Raw genomic sequence first — 21,187 nt, forward strand, 5'->3', positions numbered from 1 at the left:
GCACACAGTTATCAAGAAGCAGGCGTATCCTAGGCCCTTTGTAGAAACTGGCTTGGCTTCTGCTCCTTCTGATCAGCTCAGCCCACCTCAATGTTCCCCACGCAACTCCCTGTTGACCCCCCAACTCTGTGCAGAGGCAGATGCTGTCCCAATTGTCCTTTCTCCCTCCCAGTGAAGTGCAGCCCTTTTCCCAAGCTGGACTCCAAGGCCCACTGTGTCTCCTCTGCCTCTTCCCATCTCTCCTTCCCCTGTCACAGCCCCTTCATGCGCCATTACATGAATACGGTGCCCGCTGCCTTTGATAGTGTGCCAGTTTATCCACCCAGGCTAGAGATTCTCAACTGCTGAGACACAGGACATGTGACCCGTCTCCCCTGTCCAGGGAACATTCCCGCAGGCGTGCCCGGTGAAGCCAGAGTCAGAGACTTTCACTGCTGACTGCTCCCTCCTCGTGGGGAGAGCTCAGTGGGCTGCAAGTGCAGAATGGTGAGTGGCAGCAACCCCCGTGGTGCTTCCGCAACTGCTTCCTGGGACACAGTTCATTTAGAGGAGAACCCAACCCCGATCTGGAGTAGGGAGGAGGTTCTATTAGTTTGTGTGAAGGAAATATTAAATTTACTACTTATGTGCATTTTCCATCTAAAAGTAAGGAAGAATTTTGCCTTTCTAATATTTGTGAGGAATCCTGGTGATCTCACATGTCCCGTGTCCTATACCACACGGGCAGCTTTCTCTTTCAAGGCAGTGCCATGATTGTCCCCCAGAGTGGTGGAGTTAACAGGGAACAGAACCAGAATTTGAAGTCTGTCTAATGATGAGTCATCAAAAATTAAAGTAAGAAAAATGGCGGAATGGGCAGGCCTCTGACTGTAGGGGCTCCTCATAGCCACACTATGTAATAAAACCCATGGAGGTCTACCCAGAGCTGGCAAGAAGACAACACTGGGCTTCTCCAGAAGTGAATATTGAATATGGATTGATCTGCACCCCTCCCTGGTACTACCCAGTCCCTCCCTGGGTGCAGCTGTGGCCTTCAGATGTAGACTGGGGACACGGTGACTGACAAGACATGTAAGCACTTTGTCCAAGTGGACAAACCAGTCAGAGCTTGAAATCATAGGGTTCTGAATTCAGCACCTCACAAAATTTCACTTAATGATAAAAGTCAGAAAACTTTCTCTTTCCCCTCTTCCTCCCTCTCTACCCCCCACTGTCCTTTTTGTATCTTACCAGCAATGGCAAAGTGCCACAGGCCATAATGACTAAATAAAACAACACAGCAACAAAAAGATTATGTACTGGCCTGCACACACTCTTGAAGACACATAAAAGGCACCGCCAAGTGGTAGGACATGCTAGGCAGCATGAGGCAGCTAGGCAAGATATGGATTTTCAAAAATCACATCTCAGCCTATGGTGTTTATTAGACAGTTTCAATTATGAAATGTACCTGCACAGCTGTGCATGTTTGTGTCCAGCATTAAAGGAAAAAAGTCTCAGTGGAGATATATTCTTCTCTTGTTTTTTTTTTTTTTTTTTTTTTTTTTTTTGTGGTGCTGGGGATTAGAACTCAGGGCTTTGTGTTTGCAAGGCAAGTACTCTACCGACTGAGCTATCTCCCCAGCCCGAGATATATTCTTAACATAAAAATACTTCTTTAATAAAACTGTGTTTTGGGGATGGGGGTGGAGCTCAGTGGGAGAATGTGTGCCTAGTTTGTGTGAGGTCCTGGGTTCAATGCCCAGCACAAAAACAAAATTATACTTTGGAAAAACTGTGAAAGTGTCCTTCCTAACAAAATCACTGCTTTAACTGGAATAAAAAGACTCCTGGGTAAGAACACCAAGAAAGGAGTAGGATAACTGGGTCAAATACCTGAAGAACTTAAAATCAGTATACTGTAGTGCCACAGCCATATCAATGTTTATAGCAGCTCAATTCACAATAGTTAAGCTATGGCAACCCAGGTGCCCTTCAATGGATGAACAGATAAAGAAAATGTGGTACATATACACATTGGAATATTACTCAGCCATAAATAAGAAAGAAATTATGGCATTTGCTGGTAAATGGATGGAACTGAAGACTCTCATGCTATGTGAAATAAGTCAATCCCCCCAAACCAAAGGCTGAATGTTCTTTCTGATATGTGGATGCTAACATACAACAAGGGGCAGTGGGCGTTGGGGTGAAGAATAGAAGTCTATTGGATTAGACAAAGAGGAATGAGGGGAAGGAAGGGGAAATGGATATAGGAAAGACAGTAGAATGAATTAGACACAAGACTTTCCCATGTTCATATATGAACACATGACCAGTGTAACTCCACATCATATTCAACCACAAGAATGGGAAGTTATACTCCATGCATGTAGGATATGTCAAAATATACACTACTGTCACATATACCTAAAAAGAACAAATTTTTTAAAAAAAAGAATATCACTGTCACTTATTGGCAAACTATTGCCTTAGAGCCAGAAATGCCCAATATGTGGTAGGATATCATCAGTGTGATAATTGTCACAAAGACAGATTTTAGGTATAATAGAATTCTTAAAATACTATGTAATAAGATGAGGAGTCACGATGAAAGTGTTTTGGCAAAGTGCTTGTATGGGCAGTCAAGCTTGAAGATGAATTATGCATTTTAAAATCAATAGACAATTTGTTTCAAACCTGCTGCCTTTTCCTGTGACAATCACTGGTTGTCAGTAATATGTTACCTAAGGAATATTTTCAAAAAAAAAAAAGTAAACTCACTTTCATGAGAAAGAAGAGGAAAGAATTGCTGTTTGAGAAGTAACTTTGTAGCATTGGGTGTAAAGGTGATTTTTAAAAACAAAAGTCAGGACCATGCTCAATAATGTTGCTACTGCTATTTGATACCATAACCGAAAACAAGCTCAGCTCATAAAAACTCTCATGGACATACATTAAGAGAGAAAAAAAAAAAAAAAAAAAAAAAAAACTTGGAAGTAAACTTTTCAACCTGTTTTTAAATTTTCAAACGGAAGAATGCCAGCAGTGTTTGAACCCTTTGCAAAAATGGGATGCTTTTCATTTACCTGTCCTCCACTGACGTCAGGCAGAAGGGCAGTTAGTGACATTTGTTAGTGACATATGTTGAATGAGAATTGTGAGTTCATTAACACAACCATGGAGGTAAGTCTTCCATTTGGAGCTACCCATCTTTGTAAGGAATCTCTTCAGCTTTGATGGCCTTGGAGTCACATTTAGAAATAAAAGTAATATCGTTTTACATCAAGATTTTAGATAGAGTAAAACATATTCCATCAGAATGCTTTCCCCCAAATAGTAGTATTATTTTAGCAAGAGCAAGTGGCTTACTTCATCTATATCTCATTTAAAATCTTCTATTTTATGTGATTGCCTGGTGATTTATATAGTGTATTAGTACAGTGATACATAGATATAAAATTTATAGATAAATAGCTCTATATTGGGGTGCATGTGTTAATAGCCCTTGCTGGACAGTCACAGAATGAAAAAGTGGGGATCTGTAGGGCAGACTCTGACACCTTGGCCTCAGGCCTGTGGCTCCCTCCTGCCTGACTCCTCATGGCTGCAGAGGGAACAATATCAATATCAGTATCAATATCAATAATGGCAGTGAACCAGTCAGTCAGCATTTGCAGAGCAACAAAAGCATTCAAATAAAATATGAAGTTAGGGTGCCTTGTGTGAAGAAGAGTCGTAATAGCTCACAACTCACTGAGCGCTCACTGTGTGCCTTCCCCTCGGCACCTCTGCACGTGCCCACAACAGTCATGTGAGATGCATGTCAGGTTGGGACGCTAGGGGATTGTTTTCACAGCATCTGTGAAACCTTCTGGAAGGGGGCCGTCCTGGGAGCCATTCGGAAAACTTTTAGGTTCCCTGTTTCTCCAGGGGATTTCAGACTCAAAGAGAGACTGGTCCTGCACCCTGTTGTCTAAAATGAGTTACAAAAATAGAACTGGAAAAGAAAGGTCGAAATTGAACATCCATATATAATGACATTATCATCGATCCACTGGTTCCAAGAGACTGACTCTGTTTTCCCAGCAAGTGGAAAAAAACAAGCTGCCCTGCAGGCCTCCTTCCCGGCCTCTACCCTGGAGCTGGGGCACCTTCCTCTCTAGGTGGTTGATACCTCTCTCAGCCACCTCTGGGGACAGAGGTATGGGGATGGCCTGTCACTCTGATACTTAATGATCTAGGCAGAACTTGGAGTTCCACAGGCCTCCGTGTTCAGAAGCCTCATGCTTGGTCTAATACTCTGGTATTGCTGTCTTAAATTTTTTATTCAATTTTCAACAAAACATCCTGCATTTTAATTTTGAAAATTCTATAGTTTGTTTGAGGCCAGGACAGGGTGGTCCCAGTTAGAGGTGGACTGGGAGAACTTGCTGCAGCTGGCAACCAACCTCAGGTCCATTGCCACCTTCAAAATCTAGTCTAGAAATAAACCAGAATTTAAACTGTTGTACTACAAAGTCCCCTGGCAGAGTTGGCAGAGCAGGCAGTTGTCTCCCAGGGTGACTTGGGGAATAGCAGGTGAGAGAGAGCCTGCTGTCCCTTTTTACCTGGACCCTGAATTTGGTCCCCCAGAGATGCTAACACAAGGGACATCAGTAAAGGCAGAGGGTTCCAAATTGGTTCTTAACAATTTGAACTGAAGAACTGCCCCAGAATGCCCTGTGGCCACTGCTCCTACCCCTGAGTGTGGGACCCAGGGCTCCTGACTCAGTTGTTCCACCCAACACACAGGCAGGACCAGGGCAGGCCACGCGCTGCAGAGGCTGGGGAGAGCAGAGCTAGCGGAAGCTGTCAGCCCCAGCTTGCACTGACTCCCCAGGCAGCATGGGCTTTCCAACCGGAGAGCCAGTTTGTGCTTGAGGTTTTAACTGATCATGAAGAATGAAATTCAAATGCCTGAAACCCCACTGGTGAGGGCTATCTCTAGCGGACACCTCTGATGAGTGTCTCACCTTCCTCTCTTCCTTCTCTTTTTTCCTGGACCCTGAATTTGGTCCCCCAGAGAGGCTAACACAAGGGACATCAGTAAAGGCAGAGGGTTCCATCTGCGATTTTCTGACAATAGCATGCTTCTTGCTGAATGATACAGCTGGAGACCCACAGTGCTGGACCCCAGGCCTCTCCAGGAGGGCAGAGGCCCTTGGCAGGCACAGTGTCAGCTGCCAGAACAGTGAATTAAGCTTAGAGTGACATGACCAGGAGACGCAGGGGATGCACACTAGAGGGGCCTCCTGTGGCTGAACCTTGGCAAACTGCAATGTCTTAGCTGATAGATACAAAATAATCCCATAGGGCCATAAAACCATAAGTTTGAGGTTATCTCTTTTTTAATAGTAAGAAATCCACGAGTCAACATAACTTCACATTGCCTCACTAATCACATAGTAAATCTCAAAGCCAAACACAGGTGTATTCTGGGCAACTGCATATTTCTCTTGGATGAGCTTGTTAAACAATATTGACGAGATATGTGGTCACTTATTTCCCAGTTTGAGATACTTTTTCTTAACATGGTTTATTTTACCAGTTTGAGGTGTAGATCAAACGAGAATGCATTCAAGTGCTTTGCAAGCAGTAGGCTACCAGATGTATTTTCATTAAGATTATTATTTTACAAAGCCCTTGACTCATACATTGGATCAGTGGTGATATGGAAAGAAGGGAGGGAGCTAACTGTTGAAAACCTGTATTTTAACATGTTTGGCTCTCATTTAATTCTTGCAATATGTCTGAACACCCAAGAACTTCCTTCGGTTTCTTTGTAAGATCAGGAGAGTAAGGATCTATTTCATCAGTCCTTTGTGAGAACTAAGGAGTGGTAGAGACTTACTACTAAAACCAGCTCCTGGTCCACAGAGGACACACAAGAACCGTTGCTTCCCTAAGAGCCTCAACTGTTGCCTGAACACATTTATAGAAGTTTATTTTTCTTTAACAACAATATATTTCATTTCAGGAAGTTGTACTTGGTTCTTAGTTCTTTCATAAATCTGCTTTATTTTTTAAAGCAACAATGCCTTGTTCTTGTCCTATGTTTTAAATTCCTTTCGTCTTTAATCTTTCTAAAGATAATTACACAGTTGTGTGCTGTATGATGCTTTTTGGGTCAGCAGCAGACTGAGTACAGGAGGGTGTTCCCATAAGGTCAGAATGGAACCGAAAGAGCCCCATCACCTAGTGACATCACAACTGTCCTGTTGGTAGTGGCGTAAACACACCTGCTGTGCGGCCAGTCATATAAAAGTAGAGTACATACAATCGTGTATATAATGTAATACATAACAAACACACAATTGTGTTATCAGTTTATGCATTCACTGTACTAGATTTTTTACCACTGATTTGGACTACATTCCTTTCTACTTCTATACAAAGAGTGGAGTGTAAGACAGTATGCCACGTGGCGACAGCCTCAGGCATCTGGTGTTTACCACGTTTGTTGATTGCATCAAGAGAGCCAGGCTGGCTAACAGACCCAGACCACCTAGGTTTGTGCAAGTGCCCTCCGTGATCACACAACGAAATCTCCTGTCAACACATTTCTCAGAACACATCATTAAGTGACATGTCTGTGGTCTTTCTTCGATGCTATTGTGTAACGTGTTGTGGGTCCCATCTTGCCAATTATGTCTGTTGCTCGCAAGGATAGTTTCTTCATTTTTTTCTAATTAAAAGGCTTATTAACTGCTATAACTCCACATAAGCCTAGTAAAATGTTAGTCCCTGAGGTTAATTTTTTAAATCACAGATTATTAACCAAATATGGTTGAGTTCTTCAGATTAATAGGAAGCAGAGAAAATATGGTGCCATCATTGCCTTGGGAAGATAATTGCACTTTTTTCCTAGATTTCATTTTAAAATAAAACACTCATTTGCCATTTGGTCCGGTTCCCTGCTGGAGTTGATAGCTGTGTGTGTTTGGGTTATTCCCGGCTTTGGACACCAGTATTCATTTTGATGAATGTTCTATTATGTAATGAAAGAGCAGCTCTGGGCCAATTCCCTCTTCTCTGAGTCTTGGTTTCTTCCTCTGTAAAAAGAGGGTAACAGGGGTGTATGAAGTTTCATTCTGAGTGCACTAGGGTGTTTGTTCTAGTGCAAGTGCTCTGTCAACTTTTATTGGGATATCTTTCTTAGTACTGATGTTTTCTCACTAGCCATGGTAGTCCCAAATCAAAGGTGGCCTGAGTTTATAACCATGGAATCACCGTTCACTTCTGGCCTTTCCATGCCCTTGCTCTCATCTGACCATCTGCCTTGTCCATCCTCATTTTTTCAGGCTTTCTTGTCATCCCCTATACATACCATGCTTTCCATCTTTCTACCAAGATGAACTTTTCCCAGTCCCAAAGGCCCCATTCCCTGGGACTCCAACCAAATCTCTCTCTATCCTTCAGAGCTCAATTAAATTCTGAAAGTCTTTATGGAGGGTTTTGACCAAGTTTAATCTACACTAATGTATATAGATGTGTGTGTGTGTGTGTGTGTGTGTGTGTGTGTGTGTGTGTGTGTGTATTTTTTTTTTAATTCAAAAGCCTCTTTGGGCCTACCATAGAGTGTAGCTTCCTCAGGATTTGGTGGCTTTGCTCATGATGTGGCTTTGGGTGTCATCCAAACCAGACTGAATGTTTTCCTAAAAGACAAGAGCATGGCACATATTCAGGATGTTCAGGTTGAGGATCTTTATCCAACATGCTTAGAACCGGCAGTGTTTGGATTTTTTTTTTTTTTAATTTTGAGAATATTGGCATATACCAAGTGAGATATCTCGAGATCAAGATCCACATCTAAACACAAAATTCATTACCGTTTCTTGTGCATCTTGTCCGCACAGCCTGAAGATGCATGTGTGTCTTCGGTGCACCTGTATTTGACTGTGACCCATCGTATGAGCTGAGCTGTGGAATTTTCCACTTGGGAGTCCAATTTGTTTTCAAAAAAGTTTCGGGTTTTGGAGCATTTCAGATTTTTGGATTAGGAAGGTTCAACCTCTATAAAACCACCGGTTACAAGTAGATGCTTTCTGTGTATTTTTAATTTTCGAATTTTTAAAAAATATATCTGGTGGGAAGATAGGGCCTGGTTTGTGGTTGTGTATCTCCATAGAAGATTTCTCTTTGTTTCTGCCAAGTGATCTTTGGTTAACTAGCCTAGGACTATGTTTTACATTTTTCAGGCTGGATTACTCTGGTAGTGTAAATTCCAATCCCCAGCTTAAGCGATTGGTGAATGGTTAGAAATTTCATACTGTTTTGAAGTCGGGGTACGAGAGGAACTGGAGCTTGCAGGAAAAAAAAAATTAAAGAGGTGTGGTTTTGAACTCTTTAAGGAGGTGTGGATTGAATGGGCTGTCTTTGTCATTACACTGCCCTAAGGCAGAAGTGCCCACTTCAGTCCAGAGGGAAGACAGGGAAGGCGGGCTTTGTGCAGAAGCAGAGATGGAAGCCTAGGAGAACCTTGAAGCCCAGTGGGGGGTCCACTCTTGCTTTTCCAAAAAGAGATGCTGACTGCGCATGAGAGGAAGGCAGGCAGTCTTCAACCACACCCCAAGCCCATCTCTGGGCTTCTGTTCCTCCATAGTGTGAGCTCTAGACCGACCCTTCCCAGGAAAAGACAACCATTTCTATCTGTGCAGTATTTTAGAGCTACAGTGCTTTCACAGATTATTTTTTCAAAAATGCTGGGAGACAAGCAGATCAAGTTCTCTTTTTCCAATGTTATAGATGAGGAATCTGAGAACGGGGGGCTCAGGTTGGTGAAGGGGTTTGCCCCAAAGCCTGCCCCATTTAGATGGTGCCCCCTCACCTTGTCACTCGGGTCCTTGGTCACTCCAGGCTTTGGGATCAGAGAGATACTTCAGATGCGGATGATGATGTCTACTTCCCTGGATTCTTTTTACCTTTGTTGGGGTCACATCTACATGGCATAAACTATTTTAAAGTGAACAACTCAGTGGCATTTTGTGCATTTGTACTGTTGTGAGACTGCTGCTTCTATTTTCAAGACTTTCATTGGCCCTTCCCTGAACTTTTGTGTAGAATGAGAACGAATCTGTCCAAGGCATCCAGCTCCAGGGCTTGCCCCTGGCGGGGATTAAGGGAGCAGCAGCCTATATTTTCAGATTCTAACTTTCTCTCAGAAACTTGGTAACGTAGAACTAGGAATTCTTGCCTAAATTAGCACATTAAGAAAGTCAGAGAGATGGGAATAGGAAGTAGCTCAGTGGTAGAGCACTTTCCTGGCAGGCATGAGGCCCTGGGTTCGATTCCCAGGTGTACACACACACACACACACACACACACAGAAGGTCAGGTTGGGGCTACATGGCCTAATCATGGCCCAATTTTTTCTTCTTTTCCTTCTCAAAATGACATGCCCAAATGGCTCTCTTTCAGGGACACTTTTCCCAAGGACCCTCTTTTAGACTCTAAAACAGCCACACATCTACCCACCAACGCCCCAGAACTTAATTACAGGCTGTCGTGTAGCCTCTTGTTTGTTAAAGGAATTGGTCTTCCCAGCCAGGCAGTGTCATGCACAGCCTGGGAGGGACCACAATTCCACAATGCTCTCCATTGTCCTGGGTACAAAACAAAACAGGTGCTGGACAGGTACATGTTGGAATTGAATTGGAAAGCGGCCAGTCAGCTCCAACATTCTAGCCACCACCTGGTCCAGCATGTCCCCTCCCTCTAAAAGTGTGGGTCTGGTGAGTGGGGGTGTGCTGGTGAAGCTGAGGGGGAGCCCGACAGGGCCAGTCTGGGCTCTGGCCTGCATCAGCTCTTGGGCCGCTCTGCCTGAGACAGGACCAAGACACTGACATGCACACCTGCGTGCTCGACAGATGGAAGGTGAGGGCTGCGAGTGGGATAAGCCAAGAACAGACAGCTTTGACCTTTATTGAGATGTGCCAATTCCAAGAGCAAGGCCTGGAAGAAGCCCAGGCCCCAAGAAGTCACCATGGTGCCTTTGGCTTCTCTGCTACCGGGTAATGAAGCAAGTCCGTCTGTGGTGGGTGGGCTGCTGCGGCAGAGTGTGGCTGCGGAATTGGGTTGAGCATCCGCTTGTGGGGGCCTAGAATCTGGAGGCATTCATGCTTATTGGAGGATCTTCCCTCTGGTGACATCTTCTGCCTCTCCAAAACATCACTGCCAGGGCTCCGACTAGCATGCCCAGGACTGCCGCCGCCGGTACAGCCCAGTAGAGCAACCTGGGGGCTTCTTCAGCCTGGTCTGGGAGAAGCCCACTATTCCAAAGGGTGTAGAGGTAAGGGTTGTCCTGGAAAGGGGGACAGGAGGGTCAGAAGTGAAGGTCTCTAAATCCAGCCATTGCCTGGTAGTCATCTAGTCCCCATCCATAGAGGGGACAATACACTTGCCCACAGCTCTTCATGGTTTGTAAAGCTCCTTCATTTACACTGTGCTGGAACCTTCTGTATAAGGATAGGTCTCTCAAATGGTCAACACCCCGCTATAACTGCCATTTGGTTTCTCACCAGCATCTCCTTTCCAGTCAAACCTGATTTTTGGTAATTGGTAGGTGACCATTGGAAGAGCGTCCTGGGGAGATGATGGAGCTTCTGCCTCTGTCCTCCAGGTCACTAGTGGACATCTACTCCCAGCCTCCCAACCCAAGAGTGTCCAAGGATCAGGATCAGTGCAGAAAAACAGCTGGTTTATAGCAGATTAAAGAACCCGGGGGCAGGGGCAGCATCTGGGTCTGCCTCCCAGGGTCCTTCTCTTTCTCTCCTGCCTCCACTTTCTTCTATCTCAGCAAACATTAATTGAGTGCCTGCTGTATGGAGCCTCGAGTGGAGAGTACCTGAGGGTTAAGAATGAAATACCTGCTTGCAATGCTCAGTAGGGAGATGAGATGTATACAGAAACAATCATATCATAAAGGAGGATGTGTCACAGAGGGGTACCCCTGCAGGCAGGAATGTAAGACAAGGAAACCCATAGACAGAGAGGGAAAAAACTGGACCTGGAAGGAGGTGAATGTTTTCACAGGCACAGGAGGAGGGTGAGCCTCCAGGAGCAGATGGTGGAAGTAAACACAGACATGGGCCCTTACAGGGCCCGTCTGGGAAGTGGATTCATTTTTCAGGAGTGTAGAGTATATGGTAGCAGGACATAGGCCTCCCCTCTAAACTCTGGTCACTGGGCAGTGGAATCCAGGCTTGACAAGATGGGAGTCACCTCTAGGAAGGCCGATCTGCATCCAGCAGCCATTGTGAGCTGATGGAGGAATGGGAGAGGAGAGAGGTAGCAGCTTTGTCAGTGGTCCAGAGAGGGAGGAGGAGGATGGAAGGCTCCCTGAACAGACATTGCATCTTACATCTTTGCCTCCCAACTGCCAGCTGCTCACATGGAGCCTGGCATGGGAGAGCTCCTTAATGCATGTTCAAGGCCAAGGATGCTCAGACACTTCAAAAATAAAGAAAAACTGGAGACAGCTGCCAGTGCTGCCTAGCCACCTGAATGAATCTGCTCATGTCACTGGAGCTGCTGGGTCGTCTTTCCCCTATTCCATGACTGCCCTTTCCGGAGGAGCTGGGCAGTTTCAGTGGCAGGGAGAAGAGGGGAGAGTTGAGAATGATGTCAGTGAGTGACAATGTACATAAGGCTTCCAGGGGTCTCCTTTGTGCCTCCAGTTGGCAGTTCCCACCCCTCCTTCCCAGGCATCTGCCCCACCCCAGACAGACAGGAGGTTTACTCACTGAGGAGGGGCACTTGAGTTTGGTTCTGCTGTGGGTGAAGTTGTTGGAGGTTGTCTTTTGGCCTACTGGTTCCAGCTGGAGAGAGAAAAAGGATTTCTTGAGTCTCTCCAAAGCTGGGAGAGACTTCTAGGGTGGAGGAGGGAGGAGGTAGTTTACACCAGATTCTGTCCCCTTGGAAAGGTGGGTTGAAACCAGCAAAGTGGCAAGACCATAGCAAAGACTAGCAGCCCTAGCTGGAGCTGCAACTGGCTTCTGACTCAAGAACGATGAGCAGGACCCTGTATTTTACCCAGGAGGCGCAGAGGCTCGGGAGAGCCCAACCAGCCCAGAGTCCAGGGAAGTTTCTGGAACGGCTGGGACCAGAATGCCCATTGCCTGGCTCCTCTCGTGGGTGGCTATGATTGCAGACACTGTATTTTCAATTTTATAAAATGGTGATAATCATATTTACCAACTTTTCCAAGTGCGTGGGGCTAGTCAATTTCAAAAAACTTTGAAAACATATTGGTTACCATGACATCCTTACTGCACTTGGCTTGTCAACCTTAAGAAGTTGGAATTTTCTCCCCTGAGTTGCTTTATGTGTTTGTCACATAGATGAAAAGATTTAGTTGAAATATCCCTGGGGTAAGGGTAGTTCAGTGGGGTTCTGCTGAATGCCATCTCCGCACCTTCTGAGTATGAGCTGGGAGCTGCTGCACCCCCTCCCCAGCATCTTTACCCAGTATCCTGCCCCTGACATGTGACCAGCACTGGGAAGAACAGACCCTGGATTCCTTCCAGCCTCCACGCATTGTAAAATATGCTTCCTGCTTGTTCCTGGCCACCAGGGACTGCCAATGCAGGAAGTGAAAGTACTCTACCCAAGCTAATGAGCACACCTGAGCCATGATCTCACTTTCTGTTTTCTTAAAGCTTTTTGCACTCATTCCTTAGTAACAGGATTAAAGGAGAAATGTCCTAAGAGAGACACCACAGTGACTGCATGAGGGCAGTGGGCAGATGGCTGGGTCCTGGCTCTGCCAGCAAAGACCACGTAGTACCAGGCATCCTGCTTACTTCCCCAAGACTGGGGATGGTGTTAAACACTGTCCTGAAGACTGCACAGGGAGTTGTTTTGAACATCAAATGAGACGGTGGCGTGTGCGCTGGGTGACTTGAGTATCTAAGAAAGCATTATTCTCACTTTCTGAGGGCGGAGGAAACACCCAGGGGTGGAAGGGAGGTTGGATATTCCAGGATATTCCAGGAACTAACTGGCATATCGGCAACTCCCTTCCTTCTGGTTCCTTCTCATCTGCGCTGTCTACTCTGCAGTCCCCCAGCCCTGACCTGCTTTCTCCTCGCCTGGCATGCCCTCTGCTACCTCGGCTAGAGCTCCTCATAACTTCTCCAGAGTTGTCTGGAGTCTCTGGCTGCCCTTCCCAACTTCCCAGTCTTTCGGCTCTTCTTTCCGAAGAATGGGCAGCCTCCATAACTTCACGGAGGTTCTGGTCAAGGTCACCACAACCTCCCTGTGGCTAGATCCAGGGGTCACTTTTTGTCTTCATCTTGCTTGACTTCTCAGAAGCATTAAACAGAGTTGACCCCCCTCTCAGATCACTCCTGGATCCCTGGACACGACCTTCCTTCATTTCCTCTACCTCTCCACCCTCCCCCTCCTCTTTAGCTGGCCTCAAAAAGGCAGAATAAATATTCTAGGACTTGAGAGTTGGCTTTGCACCCTTTTCTACCTGTTCTTTCTCCAGGAGCGCTCAGGGAATCACATGGGTTTTGAATACCATCAGTATGCTAATAACCCCATTTTCTTTTTTAAAAATCTCCTACCTGAACTCCTTCTCTGAGTTCAGGACTCCTATATTTAACAGCTTATGTGATCATGGATGTCTGGAAGGCAATTCCCACTTCCAGAACCTAAATGAATTTTCCCTCCTAAGCGAATTTCTCACTATCAGTCAACTATCTCTTCAGTTTCTTAGACCCCGACCTGAGAATCTATCCTTCGTCCCTCTTGTCCCTCATCCTATGCTGAACATATACTAAATCTGACCATGTCTCTCCTCCACTGCCATCGCCCTGGTCCCAGCGACCTCTATCTGCCAGCTGGACACCTGCCCTTCCATTGCACCCCTTCCAGTCTCATTCTGCACAGCATGGGGTACAGGTAGGGACAACTGTTGAGGGTTGCAGGGGGGGAACCTTGGTTTAAAATTGGCCGAGGACCTGCCCCTGCCCACTTCTTTGACCTTATTCACCTCCCTCCAGTTACTCTGGCTTGTAAGTTCCTTAGCACTTCAAGCTCATTCCTGACTCCAGGCCCAAACAGGTCCTGTTTCCTCTCCCTGGGACACTGTGGCTCTGGACCTCTGCCTGCCTGATAGCCTCTTGACATTCAGCTGTCAGTTCACAAATCATGTCTGCAGTGGCGCCTCCCTCTCCTCAACATCACTCCATGTCCCATCCTCTGCTCAATTTTTCTTAGAGCCTGATGTGGCCAGAAATTGCCTTGGTGATTTGTTTGTTTACCTGTTGCTGTTTGTCTGTCCCCTGCTATATTGTGAGGTCGTTCTTTGCTCTTCTTTGATGAATCCCTGACACCTGGGATGGTACCTACCACGTAGAGGTTGACAGCTATAGTTGGTTAATGAATGGACGGAGGAACTGAAATCACCAAGATCTGAGAGGAGAATATACCATCCAACAAAGAATGAATACACTTTCTTCTCAGCAGCACATGGATCCTTCTCTAAAATAGACCATGTTTTATGCCACAAAGCTACTGTTAGCAAATATAAGAAGATAGAGATACTACCTTGTACTCTATCAGATCATAATGGATTGAAATTAGAAATAAATGACAGAATAAAAAACAGAAACTTCTCCAATACCTGGAGATTAAATAATACAATATTATATGATGAATGGATAACAGAAGACATCAGGAGGGAAATTAAAAAATTCTTAGAAGTAAACGAGAACAAAGACACATCATACCAAAATCTCTGGGACACTATGAAAGCAGTACTTAGAGGAAGATTTATTTCATGGGGCGCATTCAACAAAAGAAGTAGAAATCAACGAATAAACGACTTAACACTACAGCTCAAAGCCCTAGAAAAAGAAGAGCAGACTAACACCAAAAGTAGTAGAAGACAGGAAATAGTTAAAATCAGAGCCGAAATCGACGAAATTGAAACAAAAGAAACAATCGGAAAAATTAACAAAATAAATAGTTGGTTCTTTGAAAAAATAAACAAAATTGATAAACCCTTAGCCACACTAACAAAGAGAAAGAGGGAGAAAACTCAAATTACTAAAATTCGGAATGAACAAGGAAATATCACAACAGACACGAGTGAAATACAAAACATAATTAGAAGCTATTTTGAAAATCTATACTCCAACAAAACAGAAAACCTCGAAGACATCAACAAGTTTCTAGAGACATATGAATTACCTAAACTGAACGAGGAGGACCTACACAACTTAAATAAATCAATTTCAAGCAATGAAATAGAAGAGGTCATCAAAAGCCTACCAACAAAGAAAAGTCTGGGACCAGATGGGTTCTCAGCCGAGTTCTACAAAACCTTTAAAGAAGAGCTCATTCCAATACTCCTCAAAGTATTCCATGAAATAGAAGAGGAGGGAACCCTCCCAAACTCATTCAATGAAGCCAATATCACCCTGATACCTAAACCAGATAGAGACACATCGAGGAAAGAAAATTTCAGACCAATATCCTTAATGAACATTGACGCAAAAATTCTCAACAAAATTTTAGCAAATCGCATCCAAAAACATATTAAAAAGATAGTGCACCAGGATCAAGTGAGTTTTATCCCAGGGATGCAAGGTTGGTTCAACATCCGGAAATCAATAAATGTCATTCACCATATCAACAGACTAAAAGTTAAGAATCACATGATTATTTCAATAGATGCAGAAAAAGCATTCGATAAAATACAGCATCCCATCATGCTTAAAACACTAGAAAAAATTGGGGTAGTGGGAACATTCCTTAACATTGTAAAGGCCATTTATGCTAAGCCCATGGCTAATATCATTCTAAATGGTGAAAAACTGAAAGCATTCCCCCTAAAAACTGGAACAAGGCAGGGATGCCCTCTTTCACCACTTCTATTCAACATCGTTCTTGAGACTCTGGCCAGAGCAATTAGACAAACCAAAGAAATTAAAGGGATACAAATTGGAAAAGAAGAACTCAAACTATCCCTGTTCACTGATGACATGATTATATATTTAGAGGAACCTGGTAATTCCACCAGAAAACTCTTAGAACTCATAAGTGAATTCAGTAAAGTAGCAGGTTACAAGATCAATGCTCATAAATCCAATGCATTTTTATACATAAGTGATGAATCTTCAGAAAGAGAAATTAGGAAAACTACCCCATTCACAATAGCATTGAAAAAAATAAAATACTTGGGAATCAATCTCACAAAAGAGGTGAAAGACCTCTACAATGAGAACTACAGAACACTAAAGAAAGAAATTAAAGAAAACCTTAGAGGATGGAAACATCTCCCATGTTCTTGGATAGGCAGAATTAATATTGTCAGAATGGCCATACTACCAAAAGTGCTATACAGATTCAATGCAATTCCGATTAAAATCCCAATGATGGACCTTACAGAAATAGAGCAAGCAATTATGAAATTCATCTGGAAGAATAAAAAACCCAGAATAGCTAAAGCAATCCTCAGTAGAAAGAGCGAAGCAGGGGGTATCGCAATACCAGATCTTCAACTCTACTACAAAGCAATAGTAACAAAAACGGCATGGTACTGGTATCAAAATAGACAGGTAGATCAATGGTACAGAATACAGGACATGGACACAAACCCAAATAAATACAATTTTCTCATATCAGACAAAGGTGCCAAAAATATGCAATGGAGAAAAGATAGCCTCTTCAATAAACGGTGCTGGGAAAACTGGAAAACCATATGCAACAGAATGAAATTAAACCCCTATCTCTCACCCTGCACAAAACTGAACTCAAAATGGATCAAGGACCTCGGAATCAGACCAGAGACCCTGCATCTTATAGAAGAAAAAATAGGTCCAAACCTTCACCTTGTTGGCTTAGGATCAGACTTCCTTAACAGGACTCCCATAGCTCAAGAAATAAAAGCAAGAATCAACAGCTGGGATAGATTCAAACTAAAAAGCTTTCTCTCAGCAAAGGAAACTATCAGTAATGTGAAGAGAGAGCCTACAGAGTGGGAGAATATCTTTGCCACTCATACTTCAGATAGAGCACTAATTTCCAGAATCTATAAAGAACTCAAAAAACTCTACACAAAGAATATAAATAATCCAATCAACAAATGGGCTAAGGAAATGAACAGACACTTCACAGAAGAAGATGTACAAGCAATCAACAGATATATGAAAAAATGTTCAACATCTCTAGTAATAAGAGAAATGCAAATCAAAACTACCCTAAGATTTCATCTCACCCCAATTAGAATGGCGATTATCAAGAACACAAGCAACAACAGGTGTTGGCGAGGATATGGGGAAAAAGGTACACTCATACATTGCTGGTGGGGTTGCAAATTAGTGCAGCCACTCTGGAAAGCAGTATGGAGATTCCTCAGAAATCTTGGAATGGAACCACCATTTGACCCAGCTCTCCCACTCCTTGGCCTATACCCAAACGACTTAAAATCAGCATACTACAGAGATACAGCCACATCAATGTTCATAGCTGCTTAATTCACCATAGCCAGATTGTGGAACCAACCTAGATGCCCTTCAGTTGATGAATGGATAAAGAAACTGTGGCATATATATATACAATGGAATATTACTCTGCCATGAAGAATGATAAAATTATGGCATTTGCAGGCAAATGGATGAAATTGGAGAATATCATGCTAAGTGAGATAAGCCAATCTCAAAAAACTAAAGGACGAATGATCTCGCTGAATAAGCAGATGAGGACATATAATGGGGGGTAGGAGGGGTTAGCATTAGGGTTAGGGTTAGGTTTAAGGTTAGGGATAAGGAGGGTGGTAAGAATGGAGGAAGGAAGCACTGTATAGAGGGAAAAGAGGGGTGGGAGGGGTGGGGGGGAAGGGAAAAAAATAACAGAATGAATCAAACAACATTGCCCTATGTAAATTTATGATTACACAAATGGTATGCCTCGACTCCATGTACAAATAGAGAAACAACATGTATCCCATTTGTTTAAATAATAAAAAAAACAAATAAAGATTGAAAAAAAAAAAAAAAAAAGATCTGAGTGGAGAAGCTCAGGGGAAGAAGGCTTGGAGTAGCCAAGGAAGTGAGTGGTTTTCCTAGAGCCAACCTTTTCTAAGCTGGGTACTGTGGGTACCGTTGATGTGGGCAACCAATGATGGGACTGGGCAGAAAGCAACAGAGCTAGTGGCCACTGGCCTTTCATGGGGATTCAGAGAGGGCCCATGAAGGAGCTGGCACTTGAGCTGAGTGTTGAGGGTGGGCAAGGAGGTGAAAAGGGCAACCGAAGATAAGAGGATGAGCAAGGGCCAGCTCAGAGGTGTGAGCTGCATGGGTGGGGCCGGAAGCTTCCAGAGTTAACAGATTGGGAAGTGGAGGCAGAGATTGATGGTGTGGTGGCCAGAGAGATGAAAAGGGGCAAAGTCCCAGGAGGCCTTGTGTGCTGGGCTGAGGGACTGGCCTGTTTTCTTCAAAGGTGGGACTTTGAAAGTTCAAAGTCAGGGGGTGACTTGGTCAGGTTTTCTTTTATGCAGATTACTTAGATCTGTGGAAAATAGATCTAAGGCAGGGGTTCATAAGCCCTGAAATCATCTGCAGAGCTTTTTAAAAGTGCTGAATCCAGGACCCAACCCAGACCAATTAAGTTAGAATCTCTGGGATGAGCCCAGCCAGGCACAGGCACTATTAATTGCAGAGAAACAAGCACAGATCAAAAGTGAAGAGTTGATCAATTCAATGAAGAGAACACACCAGCCTCCAGATGGAGAAACAGAACCTCACCAGTACTCAGAGGCACCTCTGTGGGTACCGCTCACTCCCAGTAAGAGGGATCACCATGCTGACTCTGACACCATGAATTGCTAGCTTTTAAAATTTATATATGTATTTCCATGCTGTTGAAGTCTGCTGACTCTCATTACATGAAGTAGTCCACTGTATGGATGTGCCACAGAAGGTGGGGAATTTCCAGAGGGAGCTATTATGAAGAGTGCAGCTATGAAAATCCTTGTACAGATCTCATGATAGACATGTGCATGCCTTTCTGTTGGGGGTCTCACCAGGAGTGAAACTGTTGGGTCTCCGGAAATACACACATTCAATATTATTAGATATGCCAAAGAGTTTTCCAAAGTGCTCATGGGTACTCATTGTTTTAAAAGCCCCTAGGTGGTTCTAATATGCAGTCAGAAAGTTGAGAATTGCTTTTCTGGAGCTGTAAGTGTGGAGACAGTAGTTGCAACTATTAACCGGAAGAGGATTTCTAGAGAAGGGGAGCATGCTGCATGGGAGGAATAGGCTCAGAAGAGAAGGGGGACATTCTTTGTGGAAGACGGAAGAAAGCAAAAGAAGATGAAAACTTCCCTGGCACTGCTGATGTTTCTGGCTTTGCCTCTAGAAACATCTCTGGAGAAAGATGTGAGAACTTTTGAGAGAGGAGGGGCAAGAGATGAAACAATTTAGTGTATTCTTTGCCCCAGTAGGGCACCCAGGGAACAGCGGCCAAAAGCCTGCAGACACTATGTCATAGGACTCTAATTATAAGACATGAATTCACTGGTTATACATGTGCTTATCAGGTTGGGAGCAGGAGGAAGGTTGGTGCTGTGGTCAGGATGCTAGGGGAAGACATGGATGACCTGGACTCTCGTCCCCGTTGTGCCACGAACGTCTCTGTGGTGCAGGGCAAATGGCTTTGTGTCTCTGTATTTTAGTGACAGAATGTTCTGGCTAGATGACCTCTCAGATCTGTTCCAGTCCTAACAGCCTATTATTTATTTGATGTCACTTTAGGGGTGAAATTCCAGTAAGAAGATGTTTGGGAAAGTTGGCACGACGCTATAGCTTTACATCTGAGGTGGTTTGGGCTAAAAACATTAGACTCTATAATTATTTCCCCAAATTATATAGTACAGGACAAGAAACTCTTAGGTGATTTTAGTTTAGTTTTGCTTTGTTTTTGTTATTTTAAAATTTGGGGTATGGCTGGGATAATAATGGCTGGGGAGCAGTGGATAGTCTTGGCTTGTTACCAATATGGCTCCAGGGCAGCATCCACCTTCTGTTTTCATATCCAAACCCCGCCTACCTACATTTAGGAAAGAAAAAGACTCACTTGGGTGAATAGAAAGACCTACTGAGATGCTTTGGAAGAGGCCAGAACTATACTGTTAATTCACGCAGAAAGAGACCAATGGACTCTGTCATGAGCAAATCATCCATATGGCCATCGAGCCCCAGGAGACCCCTGGAGGATCCCAGATTTAAGCTAACCTGGAATACCACCTAGGTAGGAAGGACATACTCTGATGGAAAAGCTGGGAAGTAAGGACCAAGGGCCTGGCTTTCCTGGCTCTTCTTCGTATCTGGATTCTCCTGTGGTGTTGGGGAAGATATGAGACATGTAATTGATTCCCAGTTTTGGGGGGACTTTAAAAGTAATGAAATATTGTGACTTAGCCTCTGAAGAAATACTGAAAGAAATCGAAAACAAAACAAAACAAAAACAAAGAAAACCATAAATGATCTTAGCAATTCCACTGTGCAATCTTTGATTTTTTAAATCATCTTGTAGGGGTTGGGTAGATGGAAGGAATTTCAAAGATATTTTGATGCCAATTCAGAGTCCTGGGCTGCAAGAGTATGATGTGAATTTTTACAGGCAGGCAGAGAGATGATGTCAACATCTATCTGATCACCATTTCATGAGGATCCCTTCTCCCCCATCAGAAAGGACTGGAATAGGTTTTAGCCTGGGAGGACAGGCTGTGTGAATCTTTCCTTTTTGATGTTTAAAAGAGGGAAACCCCAGGACAACACAGTAGAGGAAGGCTGAGTCTGCAATTAACTAGGCCAACATAAAACATCTCAGAAGCTGCTCTGGAAAGAAGAGGTTGCTAGAGAGGAGGAGGAGGTGTAGCCAAGGAGAAAGTCAATATTGTGAGTCAGCTGAGAAAGATACTGGACATAGTGGAGGAGCTGACAGGTGTGGGAATATTTGCACAGCAGTGGTTGGCAGAGACACTGTGGGCTTGAAACTGCAATAAAAGGAGCAGGATTGTAGATTGTTTAGTCACCAGGGGAGAAATGAGGGAACATGCAGGTCAGGGTGGGGATTGGGTTACGCCTTGGGCCTACATCAAAGGATGCCATTGGATTGGGAAGGCGTCATTTGCTCTGTGCAAGAGGATACA

General features: G+C 44.1%; 1 protein-coding gene and 1 long non-coding RNA gene across 2 annotated transcripts in view; one reads left to right on the plus strand and one right to left on the minus strand.

Annotated features, from left to right (window-relative positions):
- Nucleotides 1–21,187, plus strand: part of LOC306644023 — a 50,806-nt gene that overhangs the window by 16,886 nt on the left and 12,733 nt on the right. The gene's annotated exons all lie outside the window — the stretch shown is intronic.
- The window catches only part of PLB1 (phospholipase B1), a 138,197-nt gene continuing 126,795 nt past the window's right edge, over nucleotides 9,786–21,187 (minus strand). Inside the window, exons 58-59 of the mRNA XM_079110503.1 lie at nucleotides 11,763–11,837; nucleotides 9,786–10,321 (exon numbers count right to left, since the gene is read on the minus strand). Of these exons, the coding sequence (XP_078966629.1) occupies nucleotides 10,118–10,321; nucleotides 11,763–11,837 (279 nt within the window). The 3' untranslated portion in view covers nucleotides 9,786–10,117. The remainder of the gene's footprint in view (nucleotides 10,322–11,762; nucleotides 11,838–21,187) is intronic.

The sequence above is a fragment of the Sciurus vulgaris genome (genome assembly GCF_902686455.1).
Source record: "Sciurus vulgaris genome assembly, chromosome: 14".
Lineage (NCBI taxonomy): Eukaryota > Metazoa > Chordata > Mammalia > Rodentia > Sciuridae > Sciurus > Sciurus vulgaris.